Source organism: Pollachius pollachius, assembly GCF_949987615.1.
Source record: "Pollachius pollachius genome assembly, chromosome: 2".
Taxonomy (NCBI): domain Eukaryota; kingdom Metazoa; phylum Chordata; class Actinopteri; order Gadiformes; family Gadidae; genus Pollachius; species Pollachius pollachius.
The window spans coordinates 43,342,955-43,370,460 of NC_136935.1; the positions used below are offsets into that span (position 1 = coordinate 43,342,955).

Here is a 27,506-nt window from a genome sequence, read left to right on the forward strand (position 1 = left end):
ACTGGCAGCTGTCCCTGATGGAGGGGTGGATAGATGGGATAATGGGATCAACTCACTCCCATCCCAAACAGTTCCACATGTTTCCACCAAATACTCTTCCACTTGTTTCATTCATTCAATCTTAAACTGTTTGGGCAATGTACGTATTTATTTTAAATGCATATAGTGCATGGTCTCTTGTGAAATTGAATTGAATTATAACATACAAAATGAAGTGATAGCAGCGCAGTGCAAATGATGACGGGGGGGGCAGGGTGCAGAATGTGGGGGTGCAAAATCAAGTCGACACAACAAAGGGTTGCCACCGAGCAGGGGAGGAAGAGGTTTCCAGGTAGTTACCTGATGAGGAAGGTTCCCGGGGCGGTTTTCCTGAGCATGTGATGGGCATCCTTCATGGAGAGAGAGTCCCAGTAGAAACCACTGGTTTGAAGTAACAGGTAGGTCTGTTTGACCAGTTGATATTCCCCCTGGCTTCTGAATGGCAGGAAGTGTGTGTGGCGGTTTAGATGAACGGGCCCTTCCTGAAGCCAGATAGGAGTGATTAGTTTGTAGTAATTCTCTGCAGGATATCGTATTGAATCGTCCACACACTGCAGTTGCAAATCTCATAATAATTTGGCAATGTTTTATTGACCGTTTAGTTTTGTAATATAGACAAAGATAACAGTTGATAACAGGAGGTTTCGGTTTCCCCAAGCCATTAATCCGTCTTGTTTGTGTTTGGTGACATCTAGTGGCGAGGACTCAGTATTTCATATAAGCATGACTCATTCTATAATTTTTTGCAAAAGGCTTTTAGTATGTAAGCAGTAAAAGGAAGTGGTTAGCACCGTCCCCTGACCAGATGTTACTGATTCTTTATCGTAACATAGTGTTTTATAACCTGCTGTGCCAAACGTCAAATGCATTGGCTGCTACTGTTTTTCTTCTAAAAATCTGTCTGCAAAGCCAAATATGGGTGTGTCTACATAGTGCCGCCTGTTGCCTCTTGTAACTGGATACCCCAAAGGGTGTTCCCAGACCTACCTGTCTCCACCTGCTCTGAGCGTCCTCGTCATTCTTTGACTGTTGCCGGGCGAGGAAACGGTGCCAATGTAGTAACCCTAAGTCATTTACACCTTCGCGGTCAATTTTGTCTGTCTCCTTTGTCCCCCCGCCTTCCAATGGTCCGACTGGATATGGGTCCAGTATCACTGCTCTGAGGTTCTGCCTGAGGGCCGAGTCTCTTCGTCTTGCCAGATTTACATGGATAAGTCTATAGCGGAGAGCCCAGCACTTGGCCACCTTCGACCCACTTCAAAGCGACGTTCTCTTGGGAAGAACATCTGTCATTCACGACACTTTCGCAACCCCAAACCCATTCAGGATGTCCAGAAGGGAACTGCAAAGAAAAGAGCGGGTCTTTAATACATGTGCGGTGGACTGGCGGTCTCTCTAGTGCTGTGTTCTGCAACATAAGCTATCATTGATGATGGCGTGCGCTGTTGCCTGTGCGTGTGAGATGCTTAAATTGCCCTTACAGTCTATCACTGAATGTGATGGGCTACTTTCTTTCACTTTTGTTATGTGTGTGTGTGAGTGTGTGTGTAAGACATAGGACAAGCCACATATGCACAAATGCAAATACAAGCATGTGTACTAATATACATATATATGTGTGTGTGTGTGTGTGTGTGTGTGTGTATATGTATACAGTATATATATATATATATATATATATATATATATATATATATATATATATATATATATATATATATATATATATATATATATATATATGCATATGTATATATGTTTGTTCTTTTTAACGATTTCACGTCATTAATGACAAGGCCTACATAGGACATAGGAAAAACAAAATATATAATCCTTTAGAATCACAGAAGGTCGCCCATGCTACAGCTCATTATTTCAAGCAACTGTTTGTGCGTGACTTCAATTTAAGGCTAGACAATTTAAGGCTCATATATAGATTAACACATTGCTAAAACACACACCAGTATATATCCTTGGTCTTTCCATACATATGCATGCAAATATTTTTCCAATTGAATAATAGGAATAATAATGAATAACGATTAATAATAAATACAACGAAGACTAGGTCTACAAATTAAGATTTCTGAAAAATGCCTATTCATAAAATAACAATGATTGTACAACAATAACAATGATTTATCATAAAATAGTGAAAACTGAACACCCTACAGAACATTGCAAATAGACATTCGTGTTTTTGAAGTTTGCATGAAAACGATTTTACCTTGGACTTTTTTCCAGCTGGCAGTTTCAGTTGTCACGATTTACGTTGAGAGAGCATAGTTTGTTCATGAAATGCACATACAACCTTATATATTTTTAAATCAAGTAATTGTGCAATTTATAAATAAAAATAGGAGAGAAAATGACTCCCGCTACCCTACGTTATCACAAAACGTTAGTGAGCTTTCGGTTTAAACCGGTAAGGCTATTGTAATGGGTGGGTGGAGTTTGGTGGCTGATTGGGCTGGTGAAATGGTCCAGTCATTTCAAAAGAGAAAACACAGCGTCTTGTCCTCTCTGACCTATTTTCGAGGGCCTTAATCAGATTGTTTTATTTGCTACACATATATTTTCAACAAGCAGATGCAATAGGCACAACCATAGTTATGTCCCACCAGCACTTTGCAGTTGGGTCTAAACTTTCGCTTTTGCTTTTGCAGGCATATCACGTGGTTTCAGAGAAATCCCCATTCAAGTCATACATAATCGTGCAGCTGTCTGCATTTAGGGATTTAATGCTTTTTGGCGTCGCAATGCCAATCATGTTATTTGTTTAAAAAACGTCTCGACATATCCTTCGAAGAAATTATGCATTATTTGGTCCTTTACTATTATAACAAAGCTTTGTTTTTGCTGGTCTAAAATCATGAAAACATTAGTCAATTTGCAGACATTTGCTCAGACAACCATTATGTCAATCAGTAAGGATCCGAAGTCTGACGCAATTTATCTAATTACTTGCCACTACTTAAAAATGTAGAATTAAAAACACTTGAGAATGTTTTTATTTATTTTTAGACTGGCCTGATGTGTTGGCATACAGACAAACGTCGTTGGATTCTTCCAATTTAAAAAAGAAAAAAACACAATTCAACACACAAATTCCACATCCACAAAAGGACTTAGAGGCAGAAGGTTCTAGGCAAACAGCTGGGTTTTATTAATCCAAACAATGTTGAAGAACCAAAAGAGGAGTAGACGATCCTTTGTTTAAATCGTTGGTGTGGGCGGCTCTTGTTTTCTTTGTCTGTACATCCAATAGGCCGATACTGAACAGAACAAGGCACCATAAGTCGCCAAGACACACTGTAATGAGGGGAAAAGAGAGACACATAGTTTAGTCTCACAGCATGACCACAGGCATGCGTATGTGTGTGCGTGCACGTTAGAGGTGACCTCGAATCTTTGAAGATTTAAATCTTTGATCGAAACACATCTAGCCTACGTTGTCCTTAATAGTTGATTCTATAGTTGGAAATGAGTGCCTGTGTTACAGTAGGAAACTGAATGAGGCCTGGGGAGCTCAATGACCTGCATGGCTTGGGTTCTAGAAGTAAAGGCCTAGAAGTTATACACCGTTCTTCATATGTGGTGGGGGATTGCCTCGTTCTTCGTCATTCCCCTTAAGCTGGTCAGAATTATTAACTCTTTCGGTACTCGGTAGTGCATTTCCAGTGTTCTACTAAACTGAGCGCTGTCGCCTGAATGATTCATTAACATATATCCTACATTTGTGATCAAACAAACGTCTTGACATTCTCTTGATGGATACAGATTTTTTTCCTGATGGGTTGTGAGCACTTGGGAGTAATCAGACAGTACAATCTCTCAGGCTCCACAGAGACCGCCCACTGTTTGATTCCATAGATGTATTATTATTATTTTTTTTATATTATACAAGCCTATTTTATCGCATATCGGGCTAATAGAAGAATGTATTTTCCTTTTTCCAAATGATTGAACGCACACATTGTCGTCATGGTATGAAAAGTAAGAGGCGCTCAGTCATTTAGCAGAGGAACAGCACCTGGCATCAATGAGATGCTTATATAAAAACATATGGCCTGATGAATCAGATTACACTGCCAATTCCAAGTCGAGGCCACCCCTGGTTCGTGTGTGCATTCGTACATTTCGCCGCCCCTGCAGTGTGTAGCTGTTGAAGTACTTCTTCCATCCAATCAGATCCACTGCAGCTGGCGCCTCAATGCCAAACAGTTGTCTCTGGAACACACACACACACACACAAAAAAAATAAATACCTCTATGTGGCGTGTGTGGAAGATGGTTGGTTTAAGCAGCCTCACCTGACCCAAAAGAGCCCGATTGGAAACAGGTGCACAGGTTAAACCACCCATCACCACACACCATGAGCAAGATCTAATGCATGGCACCAGGTGATGTATTATTGTCGATCAACATTTACAATAAACCAGTTTTCCAACAACACCATCCTATGTACTGGTCTGGACGAGCCAAGGTGGCGTGTAGCCTGGACCTTGCTACACACCTTGCTACACTCAAAAGATCAAATTCGCTAATCCAAACATATATTTTTCGTAACAAAATATAAATCCCTAATCAAGTTGGTCTATCAACCACCGCAGACGCATGCTTTAATACAATTGAAGTTCAAAGAATACATTTGCTGTTACAGTTGCCTATAACATAGATACTCCACACGTGTGTCCTCAAGCTCTGATTTACCTTCACTTCTGTGATGAGATGACCGAAGCTGGTCAGAGGGATCCGTGTCTTAACAGGGGAGGTCGGCATGGCTAAACCAGTAAATGCATAAGATAAACTAAACTAGTTTCACAATTTAAACGTGCGGTTCAATGTGTTGTTGCGTAGTACAGGGGACACCCCCGTTATTAATCTATAGGTAGGACTTTGAATGAAAGGACGCTTACACAAGAAATGTTTTTCCGGGTTCGGCCAATGTCGTCAGAGGAGTGGGTGCGCGCGAGAAGCTAGTTACACAACGAGCAATTTCTGAACAAATCACAAATGCAGTTCTTCGTATTAACGCAAGGACGCGCCATTTACCAGTTGGACGCCCGCCTGCATGCAGCAGAATACATCCATGAGCAGAATGGTCCCCCACAATAATTAGATCCGCTTGAATTGTACATAGGCCTTACATTTTAATGTTTGTGCAGGCCTCGATTGGAAGAATATTAATATGGTATCAATCTATTGTAATTGCGTTTGAGTAAACGGCATCTTAACCCATCCAGTGGAGGTAAATAAACATACATCATACCATATTATAATATACAATATTAATACCACAATATCGAATATAATAAACGCTTTTAATACCGTCTTATGGATGACAAAATATACGATATTAACAGCATAACATAAACACAACAAGAGCTTGTCAGAGATATGTCAGTTCTTCGACACGCCACAATTCTTTGGCTCAACTTCCAACACAGACCACAGCTAAAGGAGACCATCTGCCGGCGTGTTCTGCCCAACCAAGACCGATTGCACTCGTCCTGATTTGGTCTGCTGTTATTGTCAGATTGTTTCACCAAAGAACGCCTAAATGTCTTCATCTTTATCGCTTTTCAGCCTTGCAGTTGGGAAGACATAAATGGCCCCTTACTGCCCAAAAACATGCCCCTTGTCGTTAAGCATACCGATGCAGTCTTTTAATAACCGTTCATATCATTTACATGTGAAATAGAATACGTAAGGTGATAGATGGTTAAATGGATAGATCACCCTTCAAATGGTTCTAAATCATGGATATCAAATGTGTGTGTGTGTGAGAGAGAGAGAGAGAGAGAGAGAGAGAGAGAGAGAGAGAGAGAGAGAGAGAGAGAGAGAGACGCACACACAGACAGAGAGCGAGAGAGAGAGGGGACACACACACACACACACACACATACACACACACACACACACACACACACACACACACACAGAGCGAGAGACAGAGAGAGAGCAAAAAAAGCAACACAGTGTAGCAAACAGGGAAGCAGGTAAGCGGCGCGTGGAGCAGCCGGAAGCAGCAACAGCAGCAGCAGCAGCAACAGCAACAGCAGCAGCATCGCGATTTGGACGTAGCGCGACAACCGGGATCCCGGCTGACATTCTTGCGGCCAGCGGGGTGGAGGATAGGAGGAGGGGGGCACCTACACGGCAACGCATTCTCGCTGGCAGTCCGTCCCTCGCACAGTTTTTTCTCCCTCTCTCCATCTAAACCGTCGCTTCTTCGTCGTTAAGATGGCTGACCCAAGCAGCGACGACGGAGAGGCACCGGAGAGCGCGCGCGGCTTCGCCCGACAGGGAGCCCTTCGACAGAAGAACGTGCACGAAGTCAAGAACCACAAGTTCATCGCGCGCTTCTTTAAGCAGCCTACCTTTTGCAGCCACTGCACAGACTTTATATGGTGAGTGTGTCTGTGGAACGCGCGCGCGCGCGCGCGATTGAGTGTGTATAATTGGGTGAGCAACCGACGTGGTGGTGTCTTCGTGTGGAAACGCTATAGAGACCGCAGGACACAGGTGATTCACTTGCTGCTGCGGATGTTTCAGACGCCCTCCACGGGCGTACACACAGGCACAGCTGGGGATCCACTCGGTCACATTGTAGCATTGGCTGTGATGCGCCGTGCCCTCATGTTGTACAATGCGACAATATCCCGGCCCTGTGGGCGATGTGTATCGGTTGCCGCAGAGCCGCCGTTGCGCTGCATGTTTTTTTTGGTGCCACATCCACCCGATATCCACCTCTGGTGTAGTAGGACAGGTGAAGGAATGCAGTTCAAGACACAGGCCCCACTGTTGCGGCAACAGCTGTGTGTGTGTGTGTGTGTGTGTGTGTGTGTGTGTGTGTGTGTGTGTGTGTGTGTGTGTGTGTGTGTGTGTGTGTGAGAGAGATACATTGAGTGTGTGCGTGTGAGATATACATTGAGTGTGTTTGTGTGTGTGTGTGTTCGTCTGAGAGAGATATATACATGGAGAGTGTGTGTGCGTCTGAGAGAGAGATATACATGGAGAGTGTGTGTGTGTGCATTTGAGAGAAAGATATTAGGTGTGTGTGTGAATGGGAGTCCGAGTGATTTTAATGTATGCATTTGAATTGACAGCATCTCTATTTGTTTTGCAGGGGCTTCGGGAAGCAAGGATTTCAGTGCCAAGGTAAGCGCATGGCTCACTTCAAAACGTCTGTACTATCTATGGTTGTGTGGGAGGATGTTCAAAGTGTGATTAAAAAAATATGGGCGACCAGCCATTTAAGGGCTGTTGATGTGGTCCACCATATTGTCATGAGAAAGGCTGCATAGAACGCAGAGAGAAACTGTTCCGAGAGTGAGAATGTTCTCCAAGAACATTCTCACATTCTTGGCTGCAGAATAATTGAAGATCCAAGAGGGGAAGAACTGACTGGTGAAAGTTGAGCAGTCTGGCATTGGCCAGAGACAGATGGGCATGCAACTGAATTTGGATGAGCACCTTGGATGTCTGATTGCATTATAGCCGAAGGAGAGGGGTGTGGAAGACATGGATGGATGATTTATTTCAATACGTGGCCCTCTTTTTTTCTTTCAAGAGAAAAGCCATTTGTGTTTTGTGTTCGTATAGCCCTCACTTTATGACTATGTTGTGCTTTCGGTATCTATTCCTTCCTCTAATTTGGATTTGTCTCAAACCGTAAACAATAGGTCACCAGCTGTAACTGTTGTGAACCTTTTAATGGCTGAGCTCCTAAAAAACAGCCTGTGGTAGTGAACAGGTCATTGGACATTTAGTAAGCGTTATGATTGGAATGATTTTGCACCGATTTCCCCCAGTGAAGACATTCTGTCGCCCTTTAGACGCGACTGTTGCTGACAGATCTCTGTGGTGATGCAGGAAACCCATCAATAGTTAGCAGAATTAACTCTTCTGTTGCTGTGTGTGTGGGTGTGGGTGGGAGTGTGTGCAGAGAGTAGATGTAGTCATGCAGGCTGAATCCTTATTCATCCGATTATTTGCACAACATTCAACACATGTGCCCACACATGCAGTTGGGTAAATGGATCAACATCAATAATACAACAGTGGAGCTTTGAGGTTTTGAGGTGTGTCAATAATTAAGTAACAACATTAATATGTAGACGGAGTATATTATACTAGCGGTAGAGGAAAACACAGACACGTACAAAAAGGTTCACTATGTGGCTGGCAAGGAACTATTCATTGAAGAATGACTATATCTAACACCAAAAACCATCAAGTGGCACAAAGTTGATCCTTCTATTAGGCCTGGATAACTGACCATTGTTAGTTACTTAATCACATAGGAATAACAACAAGAAAATTGGTGTGAAGAAAATCTGTGTTAGATGAAAACTAACGCAAAATTGTTAGTTTCGTCTGGTTCTCCTGCTATCCGCGGAAGAACGAGACGAAATCTAACACATTTTTGTGAATTGACCAAGTTAAGGGATGGGAGAGGAGAAAGAGCAAACGCTTGATCTATTTCAGAGAAAGAAATGCAACTGCATTGTCTGGCAGTGGAATGTAAAACCACGGTTCCAGGCATGTGGTGACTGGAAATGCATGCACGCAAAAGTTGGTGGCCTACTCTTGTGGGTGTGTGCTAAAATTTGGTTAAACTTTGGTGTACCTGTTTTTTTTGTAAAGATTTGAAAGCTAAATAATGATTCACTACTAACCTAACTTACCTTGGCTTGATTAAAAAAAAAATCCTCTTGGCGTGTCCACGCGCCACGAATCGACATGTTTTACACTTGAAGTATTTTTCTATCGGCATCATTAACGGTTACGTCGATACACTTTAATTTCTGTTAGGTGTCATAGGCATTGATCGAACCCAGACAGTGGGTGAAATAGTATCCTGCCCATTGATTGTTCAGTAAACAACAACTGAAATAGTATCGCTGCTATTGATTAGCAGGTCAGACAGTTATATTTAGATATTGATCAGTATTCTTTGATGACATACCTGTGGCTCGGCCAAAACAAGTTTCCTGCTTATCCAAGACCGCACGCTTACCCATGCATCTTAACCTGTAGTAAAATAACCCCAGTAATACATGCTGTATGTCAACCACCTCTTAATGTGGCAGTTAAAAATTCCCTGTACGTTTTTTATTATCCCTCCTACTCAGTCATTAAATATACTGCAACCATCATTGATAAAACCCTCAATCTCAGTGGGGTACATAAGTGGCAAGACTTTATTCTGCATGGAGTTGAAGATTTGTGAACGGCCCACGTGTGAACTTTGTATATCCTCTGCTACGCATGGCCTGGTGGCTCAGGAGTACAGTCATTTATTTTTCAGTTCCCCGATTACACTATGTTTAACCTCTGTGAGTGGTAAGAGGCTTCTTCGGCCTCTGTGTGCTTGATGCAAGCCTCCTGTTCAGACAGGCGGACGGGGACAGGGCTAGATATAAGCTAGATAACGCTCAGTTGACTGCACTCGGGAATGTTCCCTGATGTGACCATTCCCATGGAATACGACGGCATATATGAATATACAATTACAACCCAAGTGCTTCAGTTGTAATTGTATATTATATGAATATACAATTACAACGGAATGCTTCAGTTGTAATTGTAGTTAAATGCCCCCCAACCCCCCTTGGATTTGATTTTGAATTTGCAGCATAGTACCATCCTGTTTCGCTGCCTCTCTGAGCTCTGATTTGCCGAGAGAATGTGTTCAACTCAGCAGTTCCTTTTAAAGTCCCGTATTCCTCTGTGGAAACAAACAACACTGATGTGTTGCTCACAATTAAATGCAGCAGTTATGCTATCTGATGTAATGTAGTAAAAAAAAAACGTAGTCTAGCCTAGCTATTTTTCCCTTGGAATATAGTTGTTTATACATGAGCATACGATGCACCAACCTTTCAATTAGGGTGAGCTTCAGATACTGCTTAAGCAATAGCATCTTCACAAGTAACATATTCCTTATCAAAATCTATAGAACAAAATCTATGTCTGACTGCATAGCTCCCTCAGGGACTAAGCCTCTTCGTGCTCAAGAGGGGTTTCTCACGCCTTATCACTGTGCCTGAGAAAACTCCACGTTAAGAGTCAAATGTCCCCTAAGGTCAAAATGTACTTTTAAAGGCAACCAGAAGCTGATAATCATATCAACATGATGACTCACTAGGCCTGTTGTAGTGGATAGAAGCTTGCTGAATCAACTGTACTCATGGAATTTCAACTGCGAGGTAAGTTCCCTGTGTGTCTTCTCTCGCCCTGCTGATGGAGCAAAGCAGTTTACTGAATGCTACTCACATGTTGGACACACACGTTGGTAGAAATGGACTTCCAAGGATTATGTAACGACTTGAAGAAAATGCATAAATTAAGGTTAAGTGGTTTTATCCGTTGCAGAAAATTGAATTATTCTTTACTGCAAAGGTGAGGGTGTCAAGGCTTGGTTGACGATAAACCGTTTAAGTGCATTTGATCATCTAGCACATCAGTGGGCGGGACAGGGCTAGACAGGCCATGCGTTAATCTAACGACAAGAAATACTGTTATGCCTTAAGGTGCTTGCCCACCGCCGCGCGGCAACCGCCCTTATAACCGCCTCGCATGCCGGTGGGTTCAGCGCGGCGGTTTGAAGGGCCAGGCATTTCCAAAAGCGGCTGCTGCTGCTGCAGCTGCTGACGCTGCTGCCACCGCCGAAAGTTTCAACACGGGGAAAGCAGAGCGGTAGGGCCAAATCTGTGCGCGTTCACGTGGGCGGCAACCGCTTCCTGGTCAACAGCCTCTTCTGTAACCGCCTCCCCTCTGCTGTCCTTCCCTCAATAAAATGAATGGAGGCGGCGAGTTGCCGCGCAGTGGTGTGAAAGCAGCTTTAGAGTGGCATTGGAAGCTTGATAAATTCAAATTCATTCATTTGTGTGTGTGTGTGTGTGTGTGTGTGTGTGTGTGTGTGTGTGTGTGTGTGTGTGTGTGTGTGTGTGTGTGTGTGTGTGTGTGTGTGTGTGTGTGGATGGCAAGTTGGATTGTGGAACATGATTCATGTGAACGTGTCAGCGACTTCAACAAATCTGATTTGTTGATAATGTTGTCAGTACATTGAAGGCACTATAACTAGACTCCTCCCATAGCCAGGTTGCTAAGCAACAGACAAAATACCTTCTTGGCAGGTCACTAAGCCTGTTTGTCAATGGAATGTGTTTAGTCCTGTATGGATGACGTAATGGTTTTATGAGCGTGTTTTTGAAGTCTGGCCCTCTTCCTCTATTCTATATGGCTGTGCCCCCCGTCACTTCTATTTGCCATTACTGTTTACTCTTTCTGCCAACACACTTAATTAATTCCTCCATCCTTCACACACTGGCCCAAACCCAGCTATGCCCCCTACTCTTCCCCCACACACACGCGTACACACACACACTCTGACACGATCACAGACCTATTTGTGTTTGTCTCTCTATACTCTGCCTTCATTGAGTTTCCACAACTTGCTGCTCTTCAGGATCCAGAGCGTGAACCCTGTCCAAACCGAGTGACGCATACATCTTGTTCTACTATAAACCAAAGGCGGCCTGGGGACGACGACCCACTTGTAATACTGTCTTTCTACAATCTCGTAGAAGACCTGTTTAGCTCAATAATTCACTATCGCGTTCAGAAACCGACTGGCAGTGAAGTTAGTCACCGGTGGCTGGGTGGGTTCCAGTGGGCTGAGATGTTACGAAGCTGAATATGTGAGGACAGTGCTCACTGTACTGGTACTCCTAACCTTTAGCCTGGAATGCTGGAAGAACAACACTATAATCCCACTCCTACGGGGAATGTCACCCTCTCCACAGTTTGCGTTATGTTAGCGTCTTGGGAGAACCCGCGCGGTTATTCTGGTCATTGTTTCTGTTTATTGTTTGTCCTTTGTGTTTTGTTGCTGTGTTGTTGCTTGAGGTTGAGCCCCCAGGATTGAGTAATGGCCTGACTGTGATCTGTGTGGAACATTTACACAGGGATTAGTGCAGGCCCTTCCTTCTCACGTGCCACGCCTCCGGAGCCTTTTCCCAAGGTTGTGTAGAGGTAAAGCACCGTTTCAATGGTGCTATGTTCAATATCATCCCGTGTAATGTATAGTGCCTGAGTCTTACCTGCTCCTTACTGACATGTATCAGAACATCAATGTCATTTAACCATGTCTGAGCATCTGCTAAACGTCTTAATACTCATTTCAGATCAATTTAATGTTACTATTGGTTTTGATTAAAAGCATATTTACTTACAAACAATTTGGGTATTGGTCATTGTATGAGGTACTTCAAAGATCCCATGGAATGAAAATGTCACTTTCTGAGGTTTTCTCACATTAATATGACTTCTCCTAGCCTACTTATGCTCCCCCAGTAGCTAGAAATTTTGTTTGGTGTAAAACGAGCACTAGGCATTCTGCTCCGCCTTTGAAAAAACGAAGCCCAGACCCGCCGTTTTGGATTTTTCCCCGTATGTCGTCATAAGGGGAGAGGCCACCTCTCCTTTCTCTGCCTTGCCACCCCAGAGAAGGAACTTTGGGTTTGACTCCCTGAAGTAGGCTACATGAACCACGATATGGAGGAGAAAGGGATCGTTGCCCGCGATTGTCTCCCGCTTCAGCCCCGCTTCCGCTGCCCACTGCCGAGGCGGTGGTCCCTCGGAACGAGGCTCCGGCAGGAGACAATCGCGTCAACAATTGTGGGCAACAATCCCTTTCTCCCCCATGTCGTGGTTCAGTCTACTTCAGATTGATGTGGACGTGGAAAAACCAGAGACGTTGGTGAACACGACGCAGTCGTTTGAGATTCATAATATCGTCTGGAGGCGCACACAGCTTTTGGCCGTGCTAATATATATTATTTGATATAGATATCTATGTATAAAACACTCCGGAGCACCCAGAGTGTTCTAGAATATGTACAGAACACGGCTAAAGGCTTTGTGCGCCTCGCCATTGCGATACATCCACTGTGATACATTCACTGTAAACAGAGCGCATTGTACCGTGGCCGCAAGCTGCTCAGGGACACACCCCCACCCTCCTCCTTGACCCGCCTCTCTCCTCCTCATTTGCATTAAAGCTTCAGACACCGAAACGGCGTTTGGAGAAAGATCATTGTGCGACTGACTCGTAGTGGCTGTAATTCTGCACCACGGCTGAATTTTGGGAACGCCTTCAAACACTGTGTTAGGGGCCCACCATTATCTATGTTAAAGCATCCATTAAGTAGCATGCCATGGGACCTTTTAATTTATAAAATTCTATTTCAGAATTTGTTATAGGGAAGGAGTTCTAGCAACATGCTGTGGGTAGTTTGTATTTTAAGTTGAAGGTGATCCTGAAAATAAATGTAAAAATGTCAAATGTCCTGTGATTGTCTCTCCCATTCTCTCCCAGTGTGTTGCTTCGTGGTCCATAAACGCTGCCATGAGTTCGTCACCTTCTCCTGTCCGGGCGCAGACAAGGGGCCTGCGTCGGACGTAAGTGAAGGAAACACAACTTATTCTTCTGTCTTGACGCTTACCTCTGTTCAATTGGCATTATGGATTGGCTTGTCTTAAAACTAACCTATTTTTTCAATTGGAATTATGTCTTGGATACTTAATGCATGAATGAAAAACAACTTGTTCATCAATCTCAACACTAACCTCTTTTAGATTGACATTATGACTTGGATGCCTAATGCATGATTGAAACACAATGTATTCCTCTTTCTTAACACTAACCTCTTTTAGAATGGCATTCTGTCTTGGATACTTAATGCATGAATGAAACAAAACATGTTCTTATTTCTTGTTTTGTTGTGTGGTCTTGCATTTAGTTATATTATGAATGCTTACAAAATGAAAACCTCAAGCCCAGATTCAGTACATTTCATAGATTTGAGCTTCTCCTCTTCCACGACTCAGCCCCTTCTGCTGATGAAATGTGATGTTAGATTGCCCTTATCCTCCTTGAACTCCTTAGCGCCTTCACCTTGACTTGGCCATCCATCTCTTCTTACTGGTGTTGCTATTTATAGTGTGCAAGTATACATATCAACCCATACTTCTTATCTATGCCATAACCAAAATATAAAAACAATTTTGGATTGACATTTGCCCACAATATTGAAGAAGACTAGTGCATCATCAAAACAAACGTTCTATCTGCTCCCATTCATCACAAACTGGGCTGATCTTCCTGTAGCCATTAGGTTATGCTACCTTAAAGACGTGCTACTGAAGACAAAGCCATACAAAGCCTTAACCGTTTACAGCTGGCCACACCTTCTTAAATGGCAATCATCCTCTTTTCTTAAAGGCAGGGAAGGAGAACTTCCATTTCATTTGCTTAGGTATGATGGTTTCTGGCTGGCCGGTCTGACAGCTTTTTCTGTGTTGTTGGTTTTTAGCTGTGAACGCCTTCATTACATCTACTTGAATGGGGCAGACTTTGGATGGGAATAGTGCACAAACAGGAATTGCGTGAGCAGTGTCTTTCTGGCACTGATCTTGAGAAGGAAAGTTAATCCTATCTAAATCCAATTCCCACCAATGGGACATGTCCCAACAACACACTATGGAAGCCTAGGAGCAGTTTCCTAAACACAACCAGATTTCAAATCTTACAACGCTGTCTTCCATGTCAGAATATTTTTGGATTGAATTTAAACATGCACAATCTTTGATTGTGCATAATATTTGTGTCTGCGTTATGGCCAAACAATTGAATCTAATACCGGTCATTTGAAACAACCTTGGATCATTTGGAATTAATTGACAATGTGAACATGACATTTTCACCAGTTAGCGACCCAGGCTTGTTTCACATTGCTTTTAACAAAGGGTGAACTAACCTGTATGAACCAAATTGTGATCTAGGAACTTCTAAGATGTATAAAATGTAATTTGACCTGATTCTCATACCACTGGCTTATTGCTCAAAACTTTGCTATAAGGTTTCAAGTATCAAGGAGCTATACAATTGCACAAACCTGGCCCAAGGCAGAATGGACCAAGGTAACCTCAACTTTGGGTGGCAAACTGGGACAAAGTTGCATCAGGCTCAATGTATTTATGTGGTAATTATTACCGGCCCTGACATTCTTACCTGTTCCCACCCAATTCACCCTCTTCACCAACACATTTCAACATAATTAAGGGCATTTAAACAACACAATGACAAGCGGTAGCTTGTTGGATTTGTTATACGAATCTAAACCGACAGACAATCAAATTGTAAAAAATAAATAGGAACGCTTAAATATATAAAATATGTGTTTCATAAAATGGCTACTGTGTAAACGAAGTAAAATGTACAACAACCAACCACCGCACTATCTGATGCAGCGAGGTCCACGATGAGATCATATCAAATTCTCAGGGAGAGCTGCGGGTGGAGCCAAGACGGGAGCACTTAGAAAGAGCATTTGATTCAGTTAATGTGTGTCTGACTATAATTGACATAAATCATCAACAATAGTGAACGAATTGAGGCCTACATGCAATCACTTCTTTAACAGCAAACACAGCCTATTTTCTTCAATCTAAGCCGGTGGCAGTCACCTGGTTATGGAACAACATCAGGTTTTTTTTCCATATACAAAAGCGCTATAAGCTGAATCATCTCTTCACCTGGCAAATGTCTTAAATCAAGAATGAATCAGAACAGTTAGCTGCTTGCCTTCAGGGCTACTGTTCACTCTTCTTTCCTCAGGAATACGATAGGGTAGCGACATTTGATATTTTTTTGTAGTCATCCAGGGATTCTGCCATTTGGATCTGAGGTGCCTTATGTCTCAGGACCATACCCTATTGAAACTTGATGAATTGACAGAAACTCTTTCAGTCTGAGGAGTTATGTCTGACATAGACGTTTGAGGCTTTACCTCAAATGTCTTCTGTTCCCTCTTTCTGTTGAGACTCAAGAGATTACATATGAAGACAATCTCACTTTGAGGAAATGAGCAGAATAGAAAGTTGAATTGAAACTAAAAAAGAAAATTAATGTAGGCTCTGGCTGATTTGGATCAGTTAACCACCGATTTTAGTCAGTGATTGATATACATTCCCAATATAAATGTTAGTCACCAAAAATCACCATATATATTATCTTACTCTCGCTTCATAGATTACCTTTTTGTCGTGGCTCAGGTTAAATATAGATTTTTCAGCCAATAATTAACAACGGTGCTGATGAATGTTGATATTAATAAATATTGGTGAGATCTGCACGGCCTTTGTCCTTCCCTTCACTTGTTGTTTGTGTCTGACACACACACACCAAACAGGTACACTTGCACGCGCACGCACACACGCACACACACACACACACACACACACACACACACACACACACACACACACACACACACACACACACACACACACACACACAGGTACACGCGCAGGCACAGGCACGCACACACAAAATACTTTATGACCTGAGAGTTTTGCCGCCTGGTTGCTTTAACTTAATGAACCAGTTTCCCTTTGAGGGAGACACACAGACACACCCCTATATTGCAATATTGGGGCAGTGATGTAACTCCCAGCCGTTAGTCATGTAATATATCCTTATTGCTGCGCTTTGTCAATTTGCGTAACCCCCCCCCCCCCATCTCCCTTGACAGGAGCCTTAAACACACAAAAATATTTGTGCCCATTCAGCCTTGAACGACCCGCTTTATGGTGAACTTTACCCTCTTCTTCCTCCTGTGTTCTCTCCCTCTCGCTACTCTCCACCTTCCCTCTGCAGGACCCTCGTAGTAAACACAAGTTTAAAGTCCACACCTACTCCAGTCCCACCTTCTGCGACCACTGTGGCTCTCTCCTCTATGGCTTGCTACACCAGGGCATGAAATGTGACCGTATGTACCCCCCTCCCCCCACAGCACCACAGCACCACCGCCATGTCTCGTCCACAACCTCTGTCTCTCCTCCGTCTCCTCTTGTATCTCATGTAACAGATGACTATGTATGTATTCCCGGGAATAGCTCTCTCGTTCTCTGTGTTCTGTAAGCGCCAGTGGGGCTTCCTCTTTCCTCTAGATTTACTATAAAAATGCACAGTGCTATATTTAGCTGCTATATTTTCACTGTTAAATTTGAGGAAGTCGCTTTTTTTTCTTCCAAATAAACCCCCCTCCTCCCCTACTCAAAGGGAATGGCAATAATCGCAGCATTCTGACATCTAGTGGGCATAGGGGATAAAACATGTATTTATATTTCTCTTCCTGTTTATTTAAGCATAATCTTTTCTGCTATGTTTGTTTACTCTACTAGTAATAGATATGTTTAAAACCATCATAACAATGTGATAACATGTTCTTACCTTGATGAATAAGTGGAAAGGATGTGATCGAATGTATTGATCACACCAAGAGATTTTAAACGATTCTCATGTTTCTTTTCTTTCCCATCTTCCCAGACTGCATGATGAACATCCACAAGCGGTGTGTGGCTAATGTCCCCAGCCTGTGTGGAACAGACCACACGGAGAGGAGAGGACGCATCTACATCACTGCCAAGATGGTGGAGGAAGCTCTCACTGTCACGGGTAGAGGTCCCTCGCTCTCTCGCTCTCTCGCTCTCTCCTGAATACAAAACAATGTCTGATATTGACAGATGCCTTTTAATACTATCCTCTTAAAGGTATGCATGAAACTCGAAAGTCCATTAGTTAATCAATAGGCCAACGATTGCTCCACTTAGAACAAGACCTCTGTAGGGCAGAAGGCCTCTGTAGGGTGAGCCTGCCCCACCTCTGTATTTCTAGCGGTCCTTTCTCTGCCTCCACCTGTCCCTCCGATCCACTCCCCTCTAGCTTCCTTAAGCTCCAAAAAAAGGATGAACTGCATAAAGCTGTAGTTATAGTAAGCATACACTCCAACAACTGATCAGTATGATTTATATGTACCTAACTTGCTGTACCCTGTACAGCAAGTTAGAAGCAGCTTCATGTTGTGTAGGAGATGGTGGACAAGACGACAAACGTGTGACGATCTCTTTGATCTTCACAATATTCGCCTCTCTCTCTCTCTCTCTCTCTCTCTCTCTCTCTCTCTCTCTCTCTCTCTCTCTCTCTCTCTCTCTCTCTCTCTCTCTCTCTCTCTCTCTCTCTATCTCTTCCCCCAATCTCTCTCTATCTCTTCCCCCAATCTCTCTCTATCTCTTCCCCCAATCTCTCTCTATCTCTTCCCCCAATCTCTCTTTCCCCCCCCCGCAGTCCAAGAGGCCAGGAATCTGGTGCCCATGGACCCCAACGGCCTGTCAGACCCCTACGTCAAGCTGAAGCTGATCCCGGACCCCAAGAGCGAGAGCAAGCAGAAAACCAAGACCATCAAATGCTGTCTCAACCCAACGTGGAACGAGACCTTCATTTTGTGAGTCCTCCTCCTCGTTATCACTTTCGGAGTCTTCTGTTGACCAGAACTGGGGCACAGTGACTCAACCCAGAGCCACTATAACAGACCAAGGTGTTGCTATAGCTACTCATGGATAAACAGGAGCCGGGATTATATTTGGCATGGGTTTTTCAGAATTGTGTCTGCATAGAGAGGCTCTGAGGTACCCGGGGCACATTGGACTGACCCTGTCCCAATTTCTGTCTTTGTCCGTTACGACCGTGTTCATTTCTGGGTCGCCTCCACAGAGGAACTAGGACTGTATTAGCTTTGTTATGTACCAGTTTGTTTTGTGTTCAGCGAGAGCAGTTTATGCTACCAAAAATGTTTTATTATGGGTGCCAGAACTACGGAAAAAAACTGATAAATGAGGTGCAAGTTCACGTTTTTTGGCGGAACTACCATTTAACAAGAAATCTTGATGCACCCTTCATCTTCTATACTATTCTGACTGTCGCCACATGACTGTGTTCCTTTGACCCATTCGTTTTGATCCTCCTCATCCCACCCGACAGCAAGTTGAAAGATACGGACAAAGACCGCCGGCTGTCCGTAGAGATCTGGGACTGGGACCTGACCAGCAGAAACGACTTCATGGGCTCCCTCTCTTTTGGCATCTCAGAGCTCCAGAAACAAGCAGTCGATGGATGGTAAGAGGTTGTGTGGCAAAGGCTGTTCCAGGACCATCTGGACCTCCATGATGTGTGTTTCACCGACCATGCCTGACCATGCGTTCTCCTCCGGTCTTCTCTGAACATGACTCCTAGGTTCAAGCTCCTGGGACAGGAGGAAGGAGAATATTTTAATGTCCCCGTGCAGCCAGAAGGTGAAGAGGGAAACGAGGAGCTACGCCAAAAGTTTGAGGTTTGAGATTTTGTTTGTAGATATACACAAGGGGTGGGCTATCATTTAACTAGTTAACTAGTTCAATGCAACAACTCTCAGTTAGACTCTTAAAGGTGACATATTATATCAACAGGTGTGAGTGTGATTTGCCGTTAAAAGCCGTTTTGAAAATCGTCCTCTTCTGACATCACAAGTGGGCGTGTCCACCTCGATGTGTGATGGATAGATCCTTTTCCCAGCCTACCCAGTGGACTGTAGCAAACGTTGCTCATCTATCCGTCATACATCTAGGTGGACACGCCCACCTATGATGTCATGACATCATAGGCAGATTTTCAAAACAGCTTGTAGCGGCTTATCACACACCTGGTGGTATAATATGTCACCTTTAACAACATTGTTTTGAATTCATAAGCATATCTAAATATTAATCGATATTGGGTAGAATTCCCCATAATTATCGTGATAATCGCACCTACCTTTATATATTTCAACATTCGCTTCAACAACCTCAGGTCAACAGTCAAACTGTTGACCTGAGGCCCATATGTTTTTTATTTGCCTATCCAATGACCATTCTCATCTGTCTCTACTACAGAGGGCTCGGGTGGGCCCAGGGAAGTCCAGCGGGGGGGGGGACTCCTCTTCCTCGGTGTGTAGGTACGACAGCAACGGAAACCAGGATCGCGTCAAGCTGTCTGACTTCACCTTCATCATGGTGCTGGGAAAGGGCAGCTTCGGGAAGGTGGGTCACCTGCAAGCCGACACACACAAACACACTGCTATGATGAGATCCATTCGTGGAGGACTCTGAGATGTGTGACTCGTTCTCTAATTGAAACATCACATTTAGGGATCGGTAACGAGGCCCGATAATCATTAGGGCTGAACTATTTATCAAATTAACTCGACTTGCAATGTAATAGAACGCGATTTCCAAACCGCAAAGGCTGCAATTTAAAATATAAATAAAAAATAATCAATAGTTCAATAGTTAAATCAAGATGTTGACTGCTTCCAATGTTGTGTTGGTCATACCATAGAATGAGTTATGCTTGTTTAGTGAATAATACAAAACAAAAGGAACTCTAAAAAAAAGAAAAATCGCATACTAAGTCGCAATCGCAACATTGGTCGTAATAATCGCAATTCGATTAATTCCCCTAATCGTTCAGCCCTAATTATCACGGATTCAGATTAGAAAAGAAACGAATGAGCTGAAGCTACAACATCCTGCACTTTGCGTTCCTCCTCAGGTGATGCTAGCCGAGCGCAAGGGCGCAGAGGAGCTGTACGCCATCAAGATCCTGAAGAAGGACGTGGTGATCCAGGACGACGACGTGGAGTGCACCATGGTGGAGAAGAGGGTGCTGGCCCTGTCCGGGAAGCCACCCTTCCTCACCCACCTGCACTCCTGCTTCCAGACCATGGTAGGGATGACCCCCTGCCCCCAAAACAGGCTCCGCCCAAACCAAACCTGTCACACAAACCTGTAGCCATCCTTGAGAGCGAGACCCTGCTCCTTGATGACGTGTATCCGTGTGAAGTCTCCTTAGTCAAAAGCAGCTGCTAATAAGTGAGTTGATAGTAGTTCAGATTGTTGCAGAACACACAATCTAGTGCACAATGTCTTGAGCAGATAAAGATTGGAATTGGGTTGTTTGCTTGTTCAGGTGAAAGCCACCCAGCCGACCCTTCTCCCTTCTCCTGTTCCGTCCCCTAGGACCGCCTGTACTTTGTGATGGAGTACATTAACGGTGGAGACCTGATGTACCAGATCCAGCAGGTGGGCAAGTTCAAGGAGCCCCACGCTGTGTAAGTACCACACGCACACGCACACACGCGCGCACATGCAGACACACACAGGCACGGCGGGAGACTATGAATCTGGGATCCATTAGTCCTACTATGTTATGGCAGAACTTCTGGGGGTACAGCTAAGATCCTGGGCGAAGTGAAGCGCCCAGTTCACCCAGATTTGAGCCGATCTATCGTGATTTGTCAGACTAGGACAAATAAGCCTTGGACTTAAACGGCTTTTAAAGATAAATAGGTAGCTGAAGCAAGCAAAATAAGTATACATTATTTTATAAACAATGATTTCATTCGTTTCTTTGGTCGCTTTACAAACGTGAAGTGAAATACGGGCTCCGTGTGCTTCGACGATGCGAAACGACTCGAAACCAAATGTGCTTGCGAGCCATATATATGCTCACCCTGACACGGGTACACGAGTGAAACCAGTCGTTCTCCTGTTGCCCTAAAGGTTCTACGCTGCCGAGATCGCCATCGGCCTTTTCTTCCTGCACTCCAAAGGCATCGTCTATCGGTGAGTCCAACGCCACACAGGCCACGCCCACGCCCAGTGTCGCGCGTTCACCTGCAAACTACACACAATGGCATCCCCCTCTTCTCAGGGACCTGAAGCTGGACAACGTCATGCTGGACTCGGAGGGCCATATAAAGATTGCTGACTTCGGCATGTGCAAGGAGAACATGCTGGACGGGGTCACCACCAAGACCTTCTGCGGCACACCGGACTACATCGCCCCCGAGGTGAGGCTCTGGGCCTGAGCTTGTGTTCTGCTGAACTCGCCCCTCCTTTTGCGTAGTTTTTAGTCATGGAAATTTATGGACCCAAAACAGACATCAATTTATGCGTTGAGCAATTGCATTAATTTGGATTAAAGTGTGTGTGTGTGTGTGTGTGTGTGTGTGTGTGTGTGTGTGTGTGTGTGTGTGTGTGTGTGTGTGTGTGTGTACGACTACAAATCCTGTATCCCTGCTTTGTTATGTTCAGATTATAGCCTACCAGCCGTATGGGAGATCTGTGGACTGGTGGGCCTTTGGAGTGCTGCTCTACGAGATGCTTGCAGGACAGGTGTGTGTGTGTGTGTGATGTATGGATTCATAAAGTCATCTTTATGCTGTTAAGACTGTTTGGAACTGTATCAAGGTGTACATGTAAACTCATTGAAGTTGATTTGCGTTTGGCCCTTCCCAGCCACCGTTTGATGGAGAGGATGAGGACGAGCTATTCCAGTCCATCATGGAGCACCATGTGTCCTACCCCAAATCCATGTCCAAAGAGGCCGTCGCCATTTGCAAAGGGGTAAAGATGCAAACTGCGACACATGAAAAATAAAATGAAAAACTCTTTCCTTGACTCAATGAAGGCAAATCTGTAGAAAGAAATACTAATCTGTCAAAAGTACAGATTTCTCTCAATCCCTTCACATCAAAATTCAGTCTATTTTGGATCATATTGCTCAGTCGAGTCCTAAACTTTTGTCGCCAGCATTATTAATAAAATTCGGCTGACTGTGGCTTTCCTTGGTCATCATGAACCTAAACTCCCTGACCAAGGTTCTGATTGGTCCTAGCCTTCTATGTTTTAACAGGATCGAGGCCAGGCTGATCTTGTGAACTCAGGGATCAGGATAATTAAAAGTTGACTTAAAAGTGCTTTAACATGCACAATGAACACAATTACTTTGATATATAACTGTGTGTGTGTGTGTGTGTGTGTGTGTGTGTGTGTGTGTGTGTGTGTGTGTGTGTGTGTGTGTGTGTGTGTGTGTGTGCGTGTGTCAGCTGATGACCAAGCACCCAGGGAAGCGTCTGGGGTGCGGACCAGAGGGGGAGAGGGACATAAAGGAGCATGCCTTCTTCCGCTACATCGACTGGGAGAAGCTGGAGAACAAGGAGGTCCAGCCGCCATTCAAACCTAAATCGGTGAGTGTGACAAAAACGCACACACACTGATCCATCCTGATGATCAATTACAATTCTGAAATTTTTTTTTAATGTAATATTACGTATATAGCGCTTTTTGTATAATGTGTATACGCTCCATAACATCAGGTAAGTTAAACAGATCCACTCATCCTTGACCAAAGTCCCAACCGTCTTTTCCACCATTGGTCACTGCAAGAGGAAACCAATTCCAAAAATTGCAGTCAACAATTATGAAACTGATATGCCATTGGCTCACATATGGACCAATGGAAATCCACAGTCTCTGCTGTGACTGATTTTGATTGGTTGATATCATGTTTTAGTGGTCTCTCTTTTTCCCCCCCCCCCCTTTGTTTGTTTGTTTTCGTTCCATCCATCATCCCATCATATTCACGCCATCCCTTCATATCTCTTTCTCTCTCTGTCTCTCTATTGCTCTCCCTCTCTCTCTTTTGTCTCTCCTTTTTTTCCCCCCCATGGCAGTGCGGGCGTGACGCGGAGAACTTTGACCGTTTTTTCACACGCCACCCCCCCGTGCTGACCCCCCCCGACCAGGAGCTTATAGCCAACCTGGACCAGGAAGAATTCAACGGCTTCTCATTTGTTAACTGCGAGTTCTCCCTCACGAGTCACTGACCATATCCCACCAATCAGGGCCCAGCCCCGCCCCCCCTTCCCCCTCCCCGCCCAGCATCCTCATGTCATGTCCGGGCTGCCTGAACACGGTTTAAAATAACCATTGAACATTTCACCCACACGTAGAACCGAACATGCCAGATCTCCTCTTCTGTGTAAACATCATATCCTACAAGGGTGTTGGCGGAAGGGGGAACACGACATATTTAGGGAAATGTTCCTAGTAGGCTAGGAAGCCACTCTGTTTACCGTGAGTAATTATTTGATGCTTAAAAGCTGCCCTGAGAGCTAAGACCATATCATCAAGCTCTTCCAACCTCATTGTTAAGTGCAGGAGTTAGGCTTTTGACTTGAAGTCCAGCCACTCTGCGGCATGCATGTGGCACGTTCATCTGTATTGGGTGTCCTCCTGTTCGGAAAAGATAATTCCGACTAGTTAATGTTCAGGGCCGATCTGTGCCTGAACTGTCTTAGTGACGCGATTGACATGTTGTAAACTGATTGTGAAGACCTACCGTTAATATTCATGGTGTACTATGCTGACGCATCTTCAACATTGATACTGTGTAAGTGTAATGGTCATACAAGTGAAAGCTCAACATTTTGTATCCCAGTTCTTTAAGTACTAATCATTTTCCTTTGTACTGTTAACCTCTTTTTGTTTTTAGGACCAAAAACTTCTCCGATTTGAACGTTCTGTTGAATCAATATTGTGCTTGTGTTAACAAATATTTGCTAATTTGTGTTATGACTTGACTACAAATGGAGGTTGTTGCGGTCGGGAGGGCAATCGGTTTTGGGCCAATTGGTTCAATGACTGAAGACAAATAATGTCTTTGCAATCGTTACTGAAAGTATTTGCCATATAACCCTGTTTTGTTTATGATTTAAGGTTGAAGAATGAGACAAATTGTCCTCAGTCCAAAAGATATTGGTTGATTTTTAAAAGAAAGAATGGAAGTGAAAAATGACTAAATTGTGTCAAATTTAACTAGATACAATCTTTTAATGTTGGAGAAATACTCTTCAACACATGGTTTGTAGTTATAACCTCAAAGAAGCATCTACAACTGTGCCAAAAAATAAAAGATTTTTGTTTCTTAGGACATTGAGGAAAATACTTGCCTGCCATAGCTGTGAGAAAGGGACATATTGTGCCATTTCTAATGATTCAGTGCAACTTGTTTGTCCAAAAATTACACAATACAGTGGTATAGTGGAGTAAAGTACATTAGAAATATTTTTAAAGACGAAGCTGGATGTGTATTTTGATGTCCGGTCCAGAGTCCGTTTATAGCCAGAGAAGCGCAGTGGACGACCAACGTCCAAACTTTGTTTTTTCAGCTGGTTTATTAATTAGTGTCACGGCAAGATAAATGACGACCCTGCCTTTTTGTCACACAATGTTTACCGATTAACATGGCAGATTGTGCTCGGGTCATTAAGCAATTTGATTTTACGATGATTTAGAAAGTGCTCATGTGCTGATGCTAAAGGTGTTGTTGTTGACGATATATATATAACAATAAGGAATGTATGATAAGACTATCCAAGAGAGATTCTGGGAGAGAGGTTTTTGAATGAGAGTCAGGGATGTCACTGTGGATTGTCTAATTCTGCTGTTTGACTGAAAACTGCTAATATACTCAATGGTGCCTACCAGTTTGTTCTGTGTTGCCTTGTCTTACTACATGATCTCTCAGTAGACCATGGAGCCAACACACACACGCACACACATTTTCACCTATTTGGGGAGAACTATAAGGCCCTCAAATGGATCCAGGGGGCTTGGTTTGAAAACTTTCCAGCCCCACCCTCTATACAGACGGAAGCCTTGTTGGGGAAGAGAGGGAGATGAGGAGGTAGGACGTCAACCTCGATGTACCTCTGTGTCTTCTACGTATACATGTGTCTTGCCTGAGGTGTGTCGCTTCCCTTCCTTTCTAGATGTGTCCGGTCCTTTCCTGACTGGTTCTGCAGTGTTTGGCTGTCTTGTTTCAGAGCACTCCTCTGTCTCTATCGCATTCTTCTGGGAGTTTGTCCTGGCTCTATGTCTGTGCTGTTGAACCGTACAACGGGTCTATTGCTTTGTGTGCGTGTGTGTGTGTGTGTGTGTGTGTGTTTTATGTGTGCTTGTGCACTTCTGAGTGCCTTATTAATTTGTTAATTACCATGTTGTGTAGCGACTCTGGGTAGATCTTTTTCAAAGCAGGTATTTTTTCTTTCTATGACCGGGAGGCTTCCGCTGTGGGTGTCTATGCAAACAGCGCCTCGTTTCACCTCATTATCAAAAATACCCTCAACTCTCGACCTCTTTTCATCATTATTGCCTTTCTTAACCGATATCCGTTAATGATACTAACACTCTTTAATATTGTCCTCCCTCCCTTCCTTTTACCTCCTCCCTGCCCATTTCCCTCCCCCATTTCCTGCACTGTTTCTTCACTCCAGAAATCCCGGCGTGACGTGGGCAACTTTGACAAGGAGTTCACCAAGATGGCGGTGGAGCTGACCCCCACGGACAAGCTGTTCATCATGAACCTGGACCAGACGGAGTTCCAGGGCTTCTCCTACACCAACCCCGAGTTCATCATCCAAGTCTAACCGCCCGCCTCCACGCCCATGCCCCCGGCCGTGACATCACTCCCATCCCGTCTGTTTCCGAAGGTCACGTCGTCAGATACCTCTTTCAAGGACACACACACACACACACACACACACACACACACACACACACACACACACACACACACACACACACACACACACACACACACGGCTAGTCACTTAAGGCAGCCAGAGGTGAGGCTATCGAAGGGTCCATGTGCATCACTGGATCTGACATTAAAGGGGGACCGTGTGTCTGTGTGTGTGCGCTTTGCAATCACAGGACCTTGTGGCCGTCAGTTCAATAGAAGGCCAGCAATCAGGAGCCAGAGTGACTGCGTGTGCTATTGATCAGTGGGCAGTGTCCCTTTGATTCCTTCTGTTCGGCCGCAGTCAGAGTTGGGTCATGAACATTCCACGATCGATGCGCCACGTATGTTTACACACGGAGTCAGGCCGGCCGTGGAGGCAAAGAATGTTTTGGGAATCCGTCGTTATTCTTTGTTATTTTATAACATCATGCCTAATTTCAGTCGTAAAAAAGAAAAAATACGTAGTCTTCTAAGCATGTTTTGTCTTCCAACTTGATGCAATAAATGTTCTCCCAACTATCTGTTCCACAGTCTGGCACTGTGTGTTACAGTGCGTTACGTGATGAAGGCCGATACAATCCCAGTGGTGCAGCTCTTCTGTGCATGCCATGTTAGCGGTTAGCTCTTAAGAATTTGCTTTTGCTGTCCTAGATAAACCGCAGTGTCTTGAATTTATCGGTAAGCGTCAGAGTTGACACGTCCACGCTAAAAGTCAGACGTTTGATACACTCCGAAAGGCTCTCTCAAGATGTTTGCAATGCAATGCAGAATACGTTTGGCAACACTTTTGTCTGAGTATTGAACAAAATAGAACATCTTTATGATTGTATGAAATGAATATATATATATATATATATATATATATATATATATATATATATATATATATATATATATAATTGTATATATATTATACAAGACTGTGTAATAACTGAATGATCAGTGTGTTTGTGTAAATGTAGATGAGATTAGAGATAGAGGTGGTCTTCATGGTAATGTACACATCTCTGTGGTGATTCCTTTTTTTTTTACATACCTTTTTTTATGATGTGTGTGTGTGTGTTTATATATAAATATATCTATATCGATGGATTGATCGATATAGATCTAGATATATTGGTATATAAGGGACCATGTACAGTTCAAAACAAATGTCAACATTTGGTGC

The 27,506-nt window shown here is 43.8% G+C and overlaps 3 protein-coding genes across 4 annotated transcripts in view; 1 reads left to right on the forward strand and 2 right to left on the reverse strand.

Moving 5' to 3' along the window:
• The window catches only part of LOC307071978 (suppressor of cytokine signaling 1-like), a 3,117-nt gene extending 690 nt beyond the window's left edge, over positions 1-2,427 (reverse strand). Inside the window, exons 1-4 of the mRNA XM_079731116.1 lie at positions 2,267-2,427; positions 1,027-1,381; positions 340-521; positions 1-14 (exon numbers count right to left, since the gene is read on the reverse strand). The exon at positions 1-14 is cut by the window's left edge and continues 690 nt beyond it. Coding sequence (XP_079587242.1) covers positions 1-14; positions 340-395 — 70 coding nt within the window. The 5' untranslated portion in view covers positions 396-521; positions 1,027-1,381; positions 2,267-2,427. The remainder of the gene's footprint in view (positions 15-339; positions 522-1,026; positions 1,382-2,266) is intronic.
• Positions 1-27,506, reverse strand: part of LOC307070832 (protein disulfide-isomerase) — a gene marked incomplete at its 5' end in the record, with an annotated part of 165,474 nt that overhangs the window by 53,675 nt on the left and 84,293 nt on the right. The window lies entirely within an intron of this gene.
• Positions 5,911-27,087, forward strand: LOC307070871 (protein kinase C beta type-like). Of its 2 annotated transcripts, none has more exons than XM_079729569.1 (17): positions 5,911-6,452; positions 7,172-7,203; positions 13,430-13,512; positions 16,772-16,883; positions 17,444-17,572; positions 18,242-18,398; positions 18,935-19,069; positions 19,187-19,283; positions 19,864-20,010; positions 20,522-20,695; positions 20,989-21,080; positions 21,532-21,594; positions 21,683-21,821; positions 22,066-22,146; positions 22,270-22,377; positions 22,860-23,000; positions 26,091-27,087. In XM_079729569.1, exons 1-17 carry the CDS (start codon positions 6,286-6,288, stop codon positions 26,241-26,243), a joined length of 2,010 nt encoding a protein of 669 aa, XP_079585695.1. In that variant the 5' UTR covers positions 5,911-6,285; the 3' UTR covers positions 26,244-27,087. The 2 variants fall into 2 exon arrangements, with proteins under 2 accessions (XP_079585695.1, XP_079585694.1); XM_079729568.1 differs by lacking the exon at positions 26,091-27,087 and adding an exon at positions 23,487-24,745.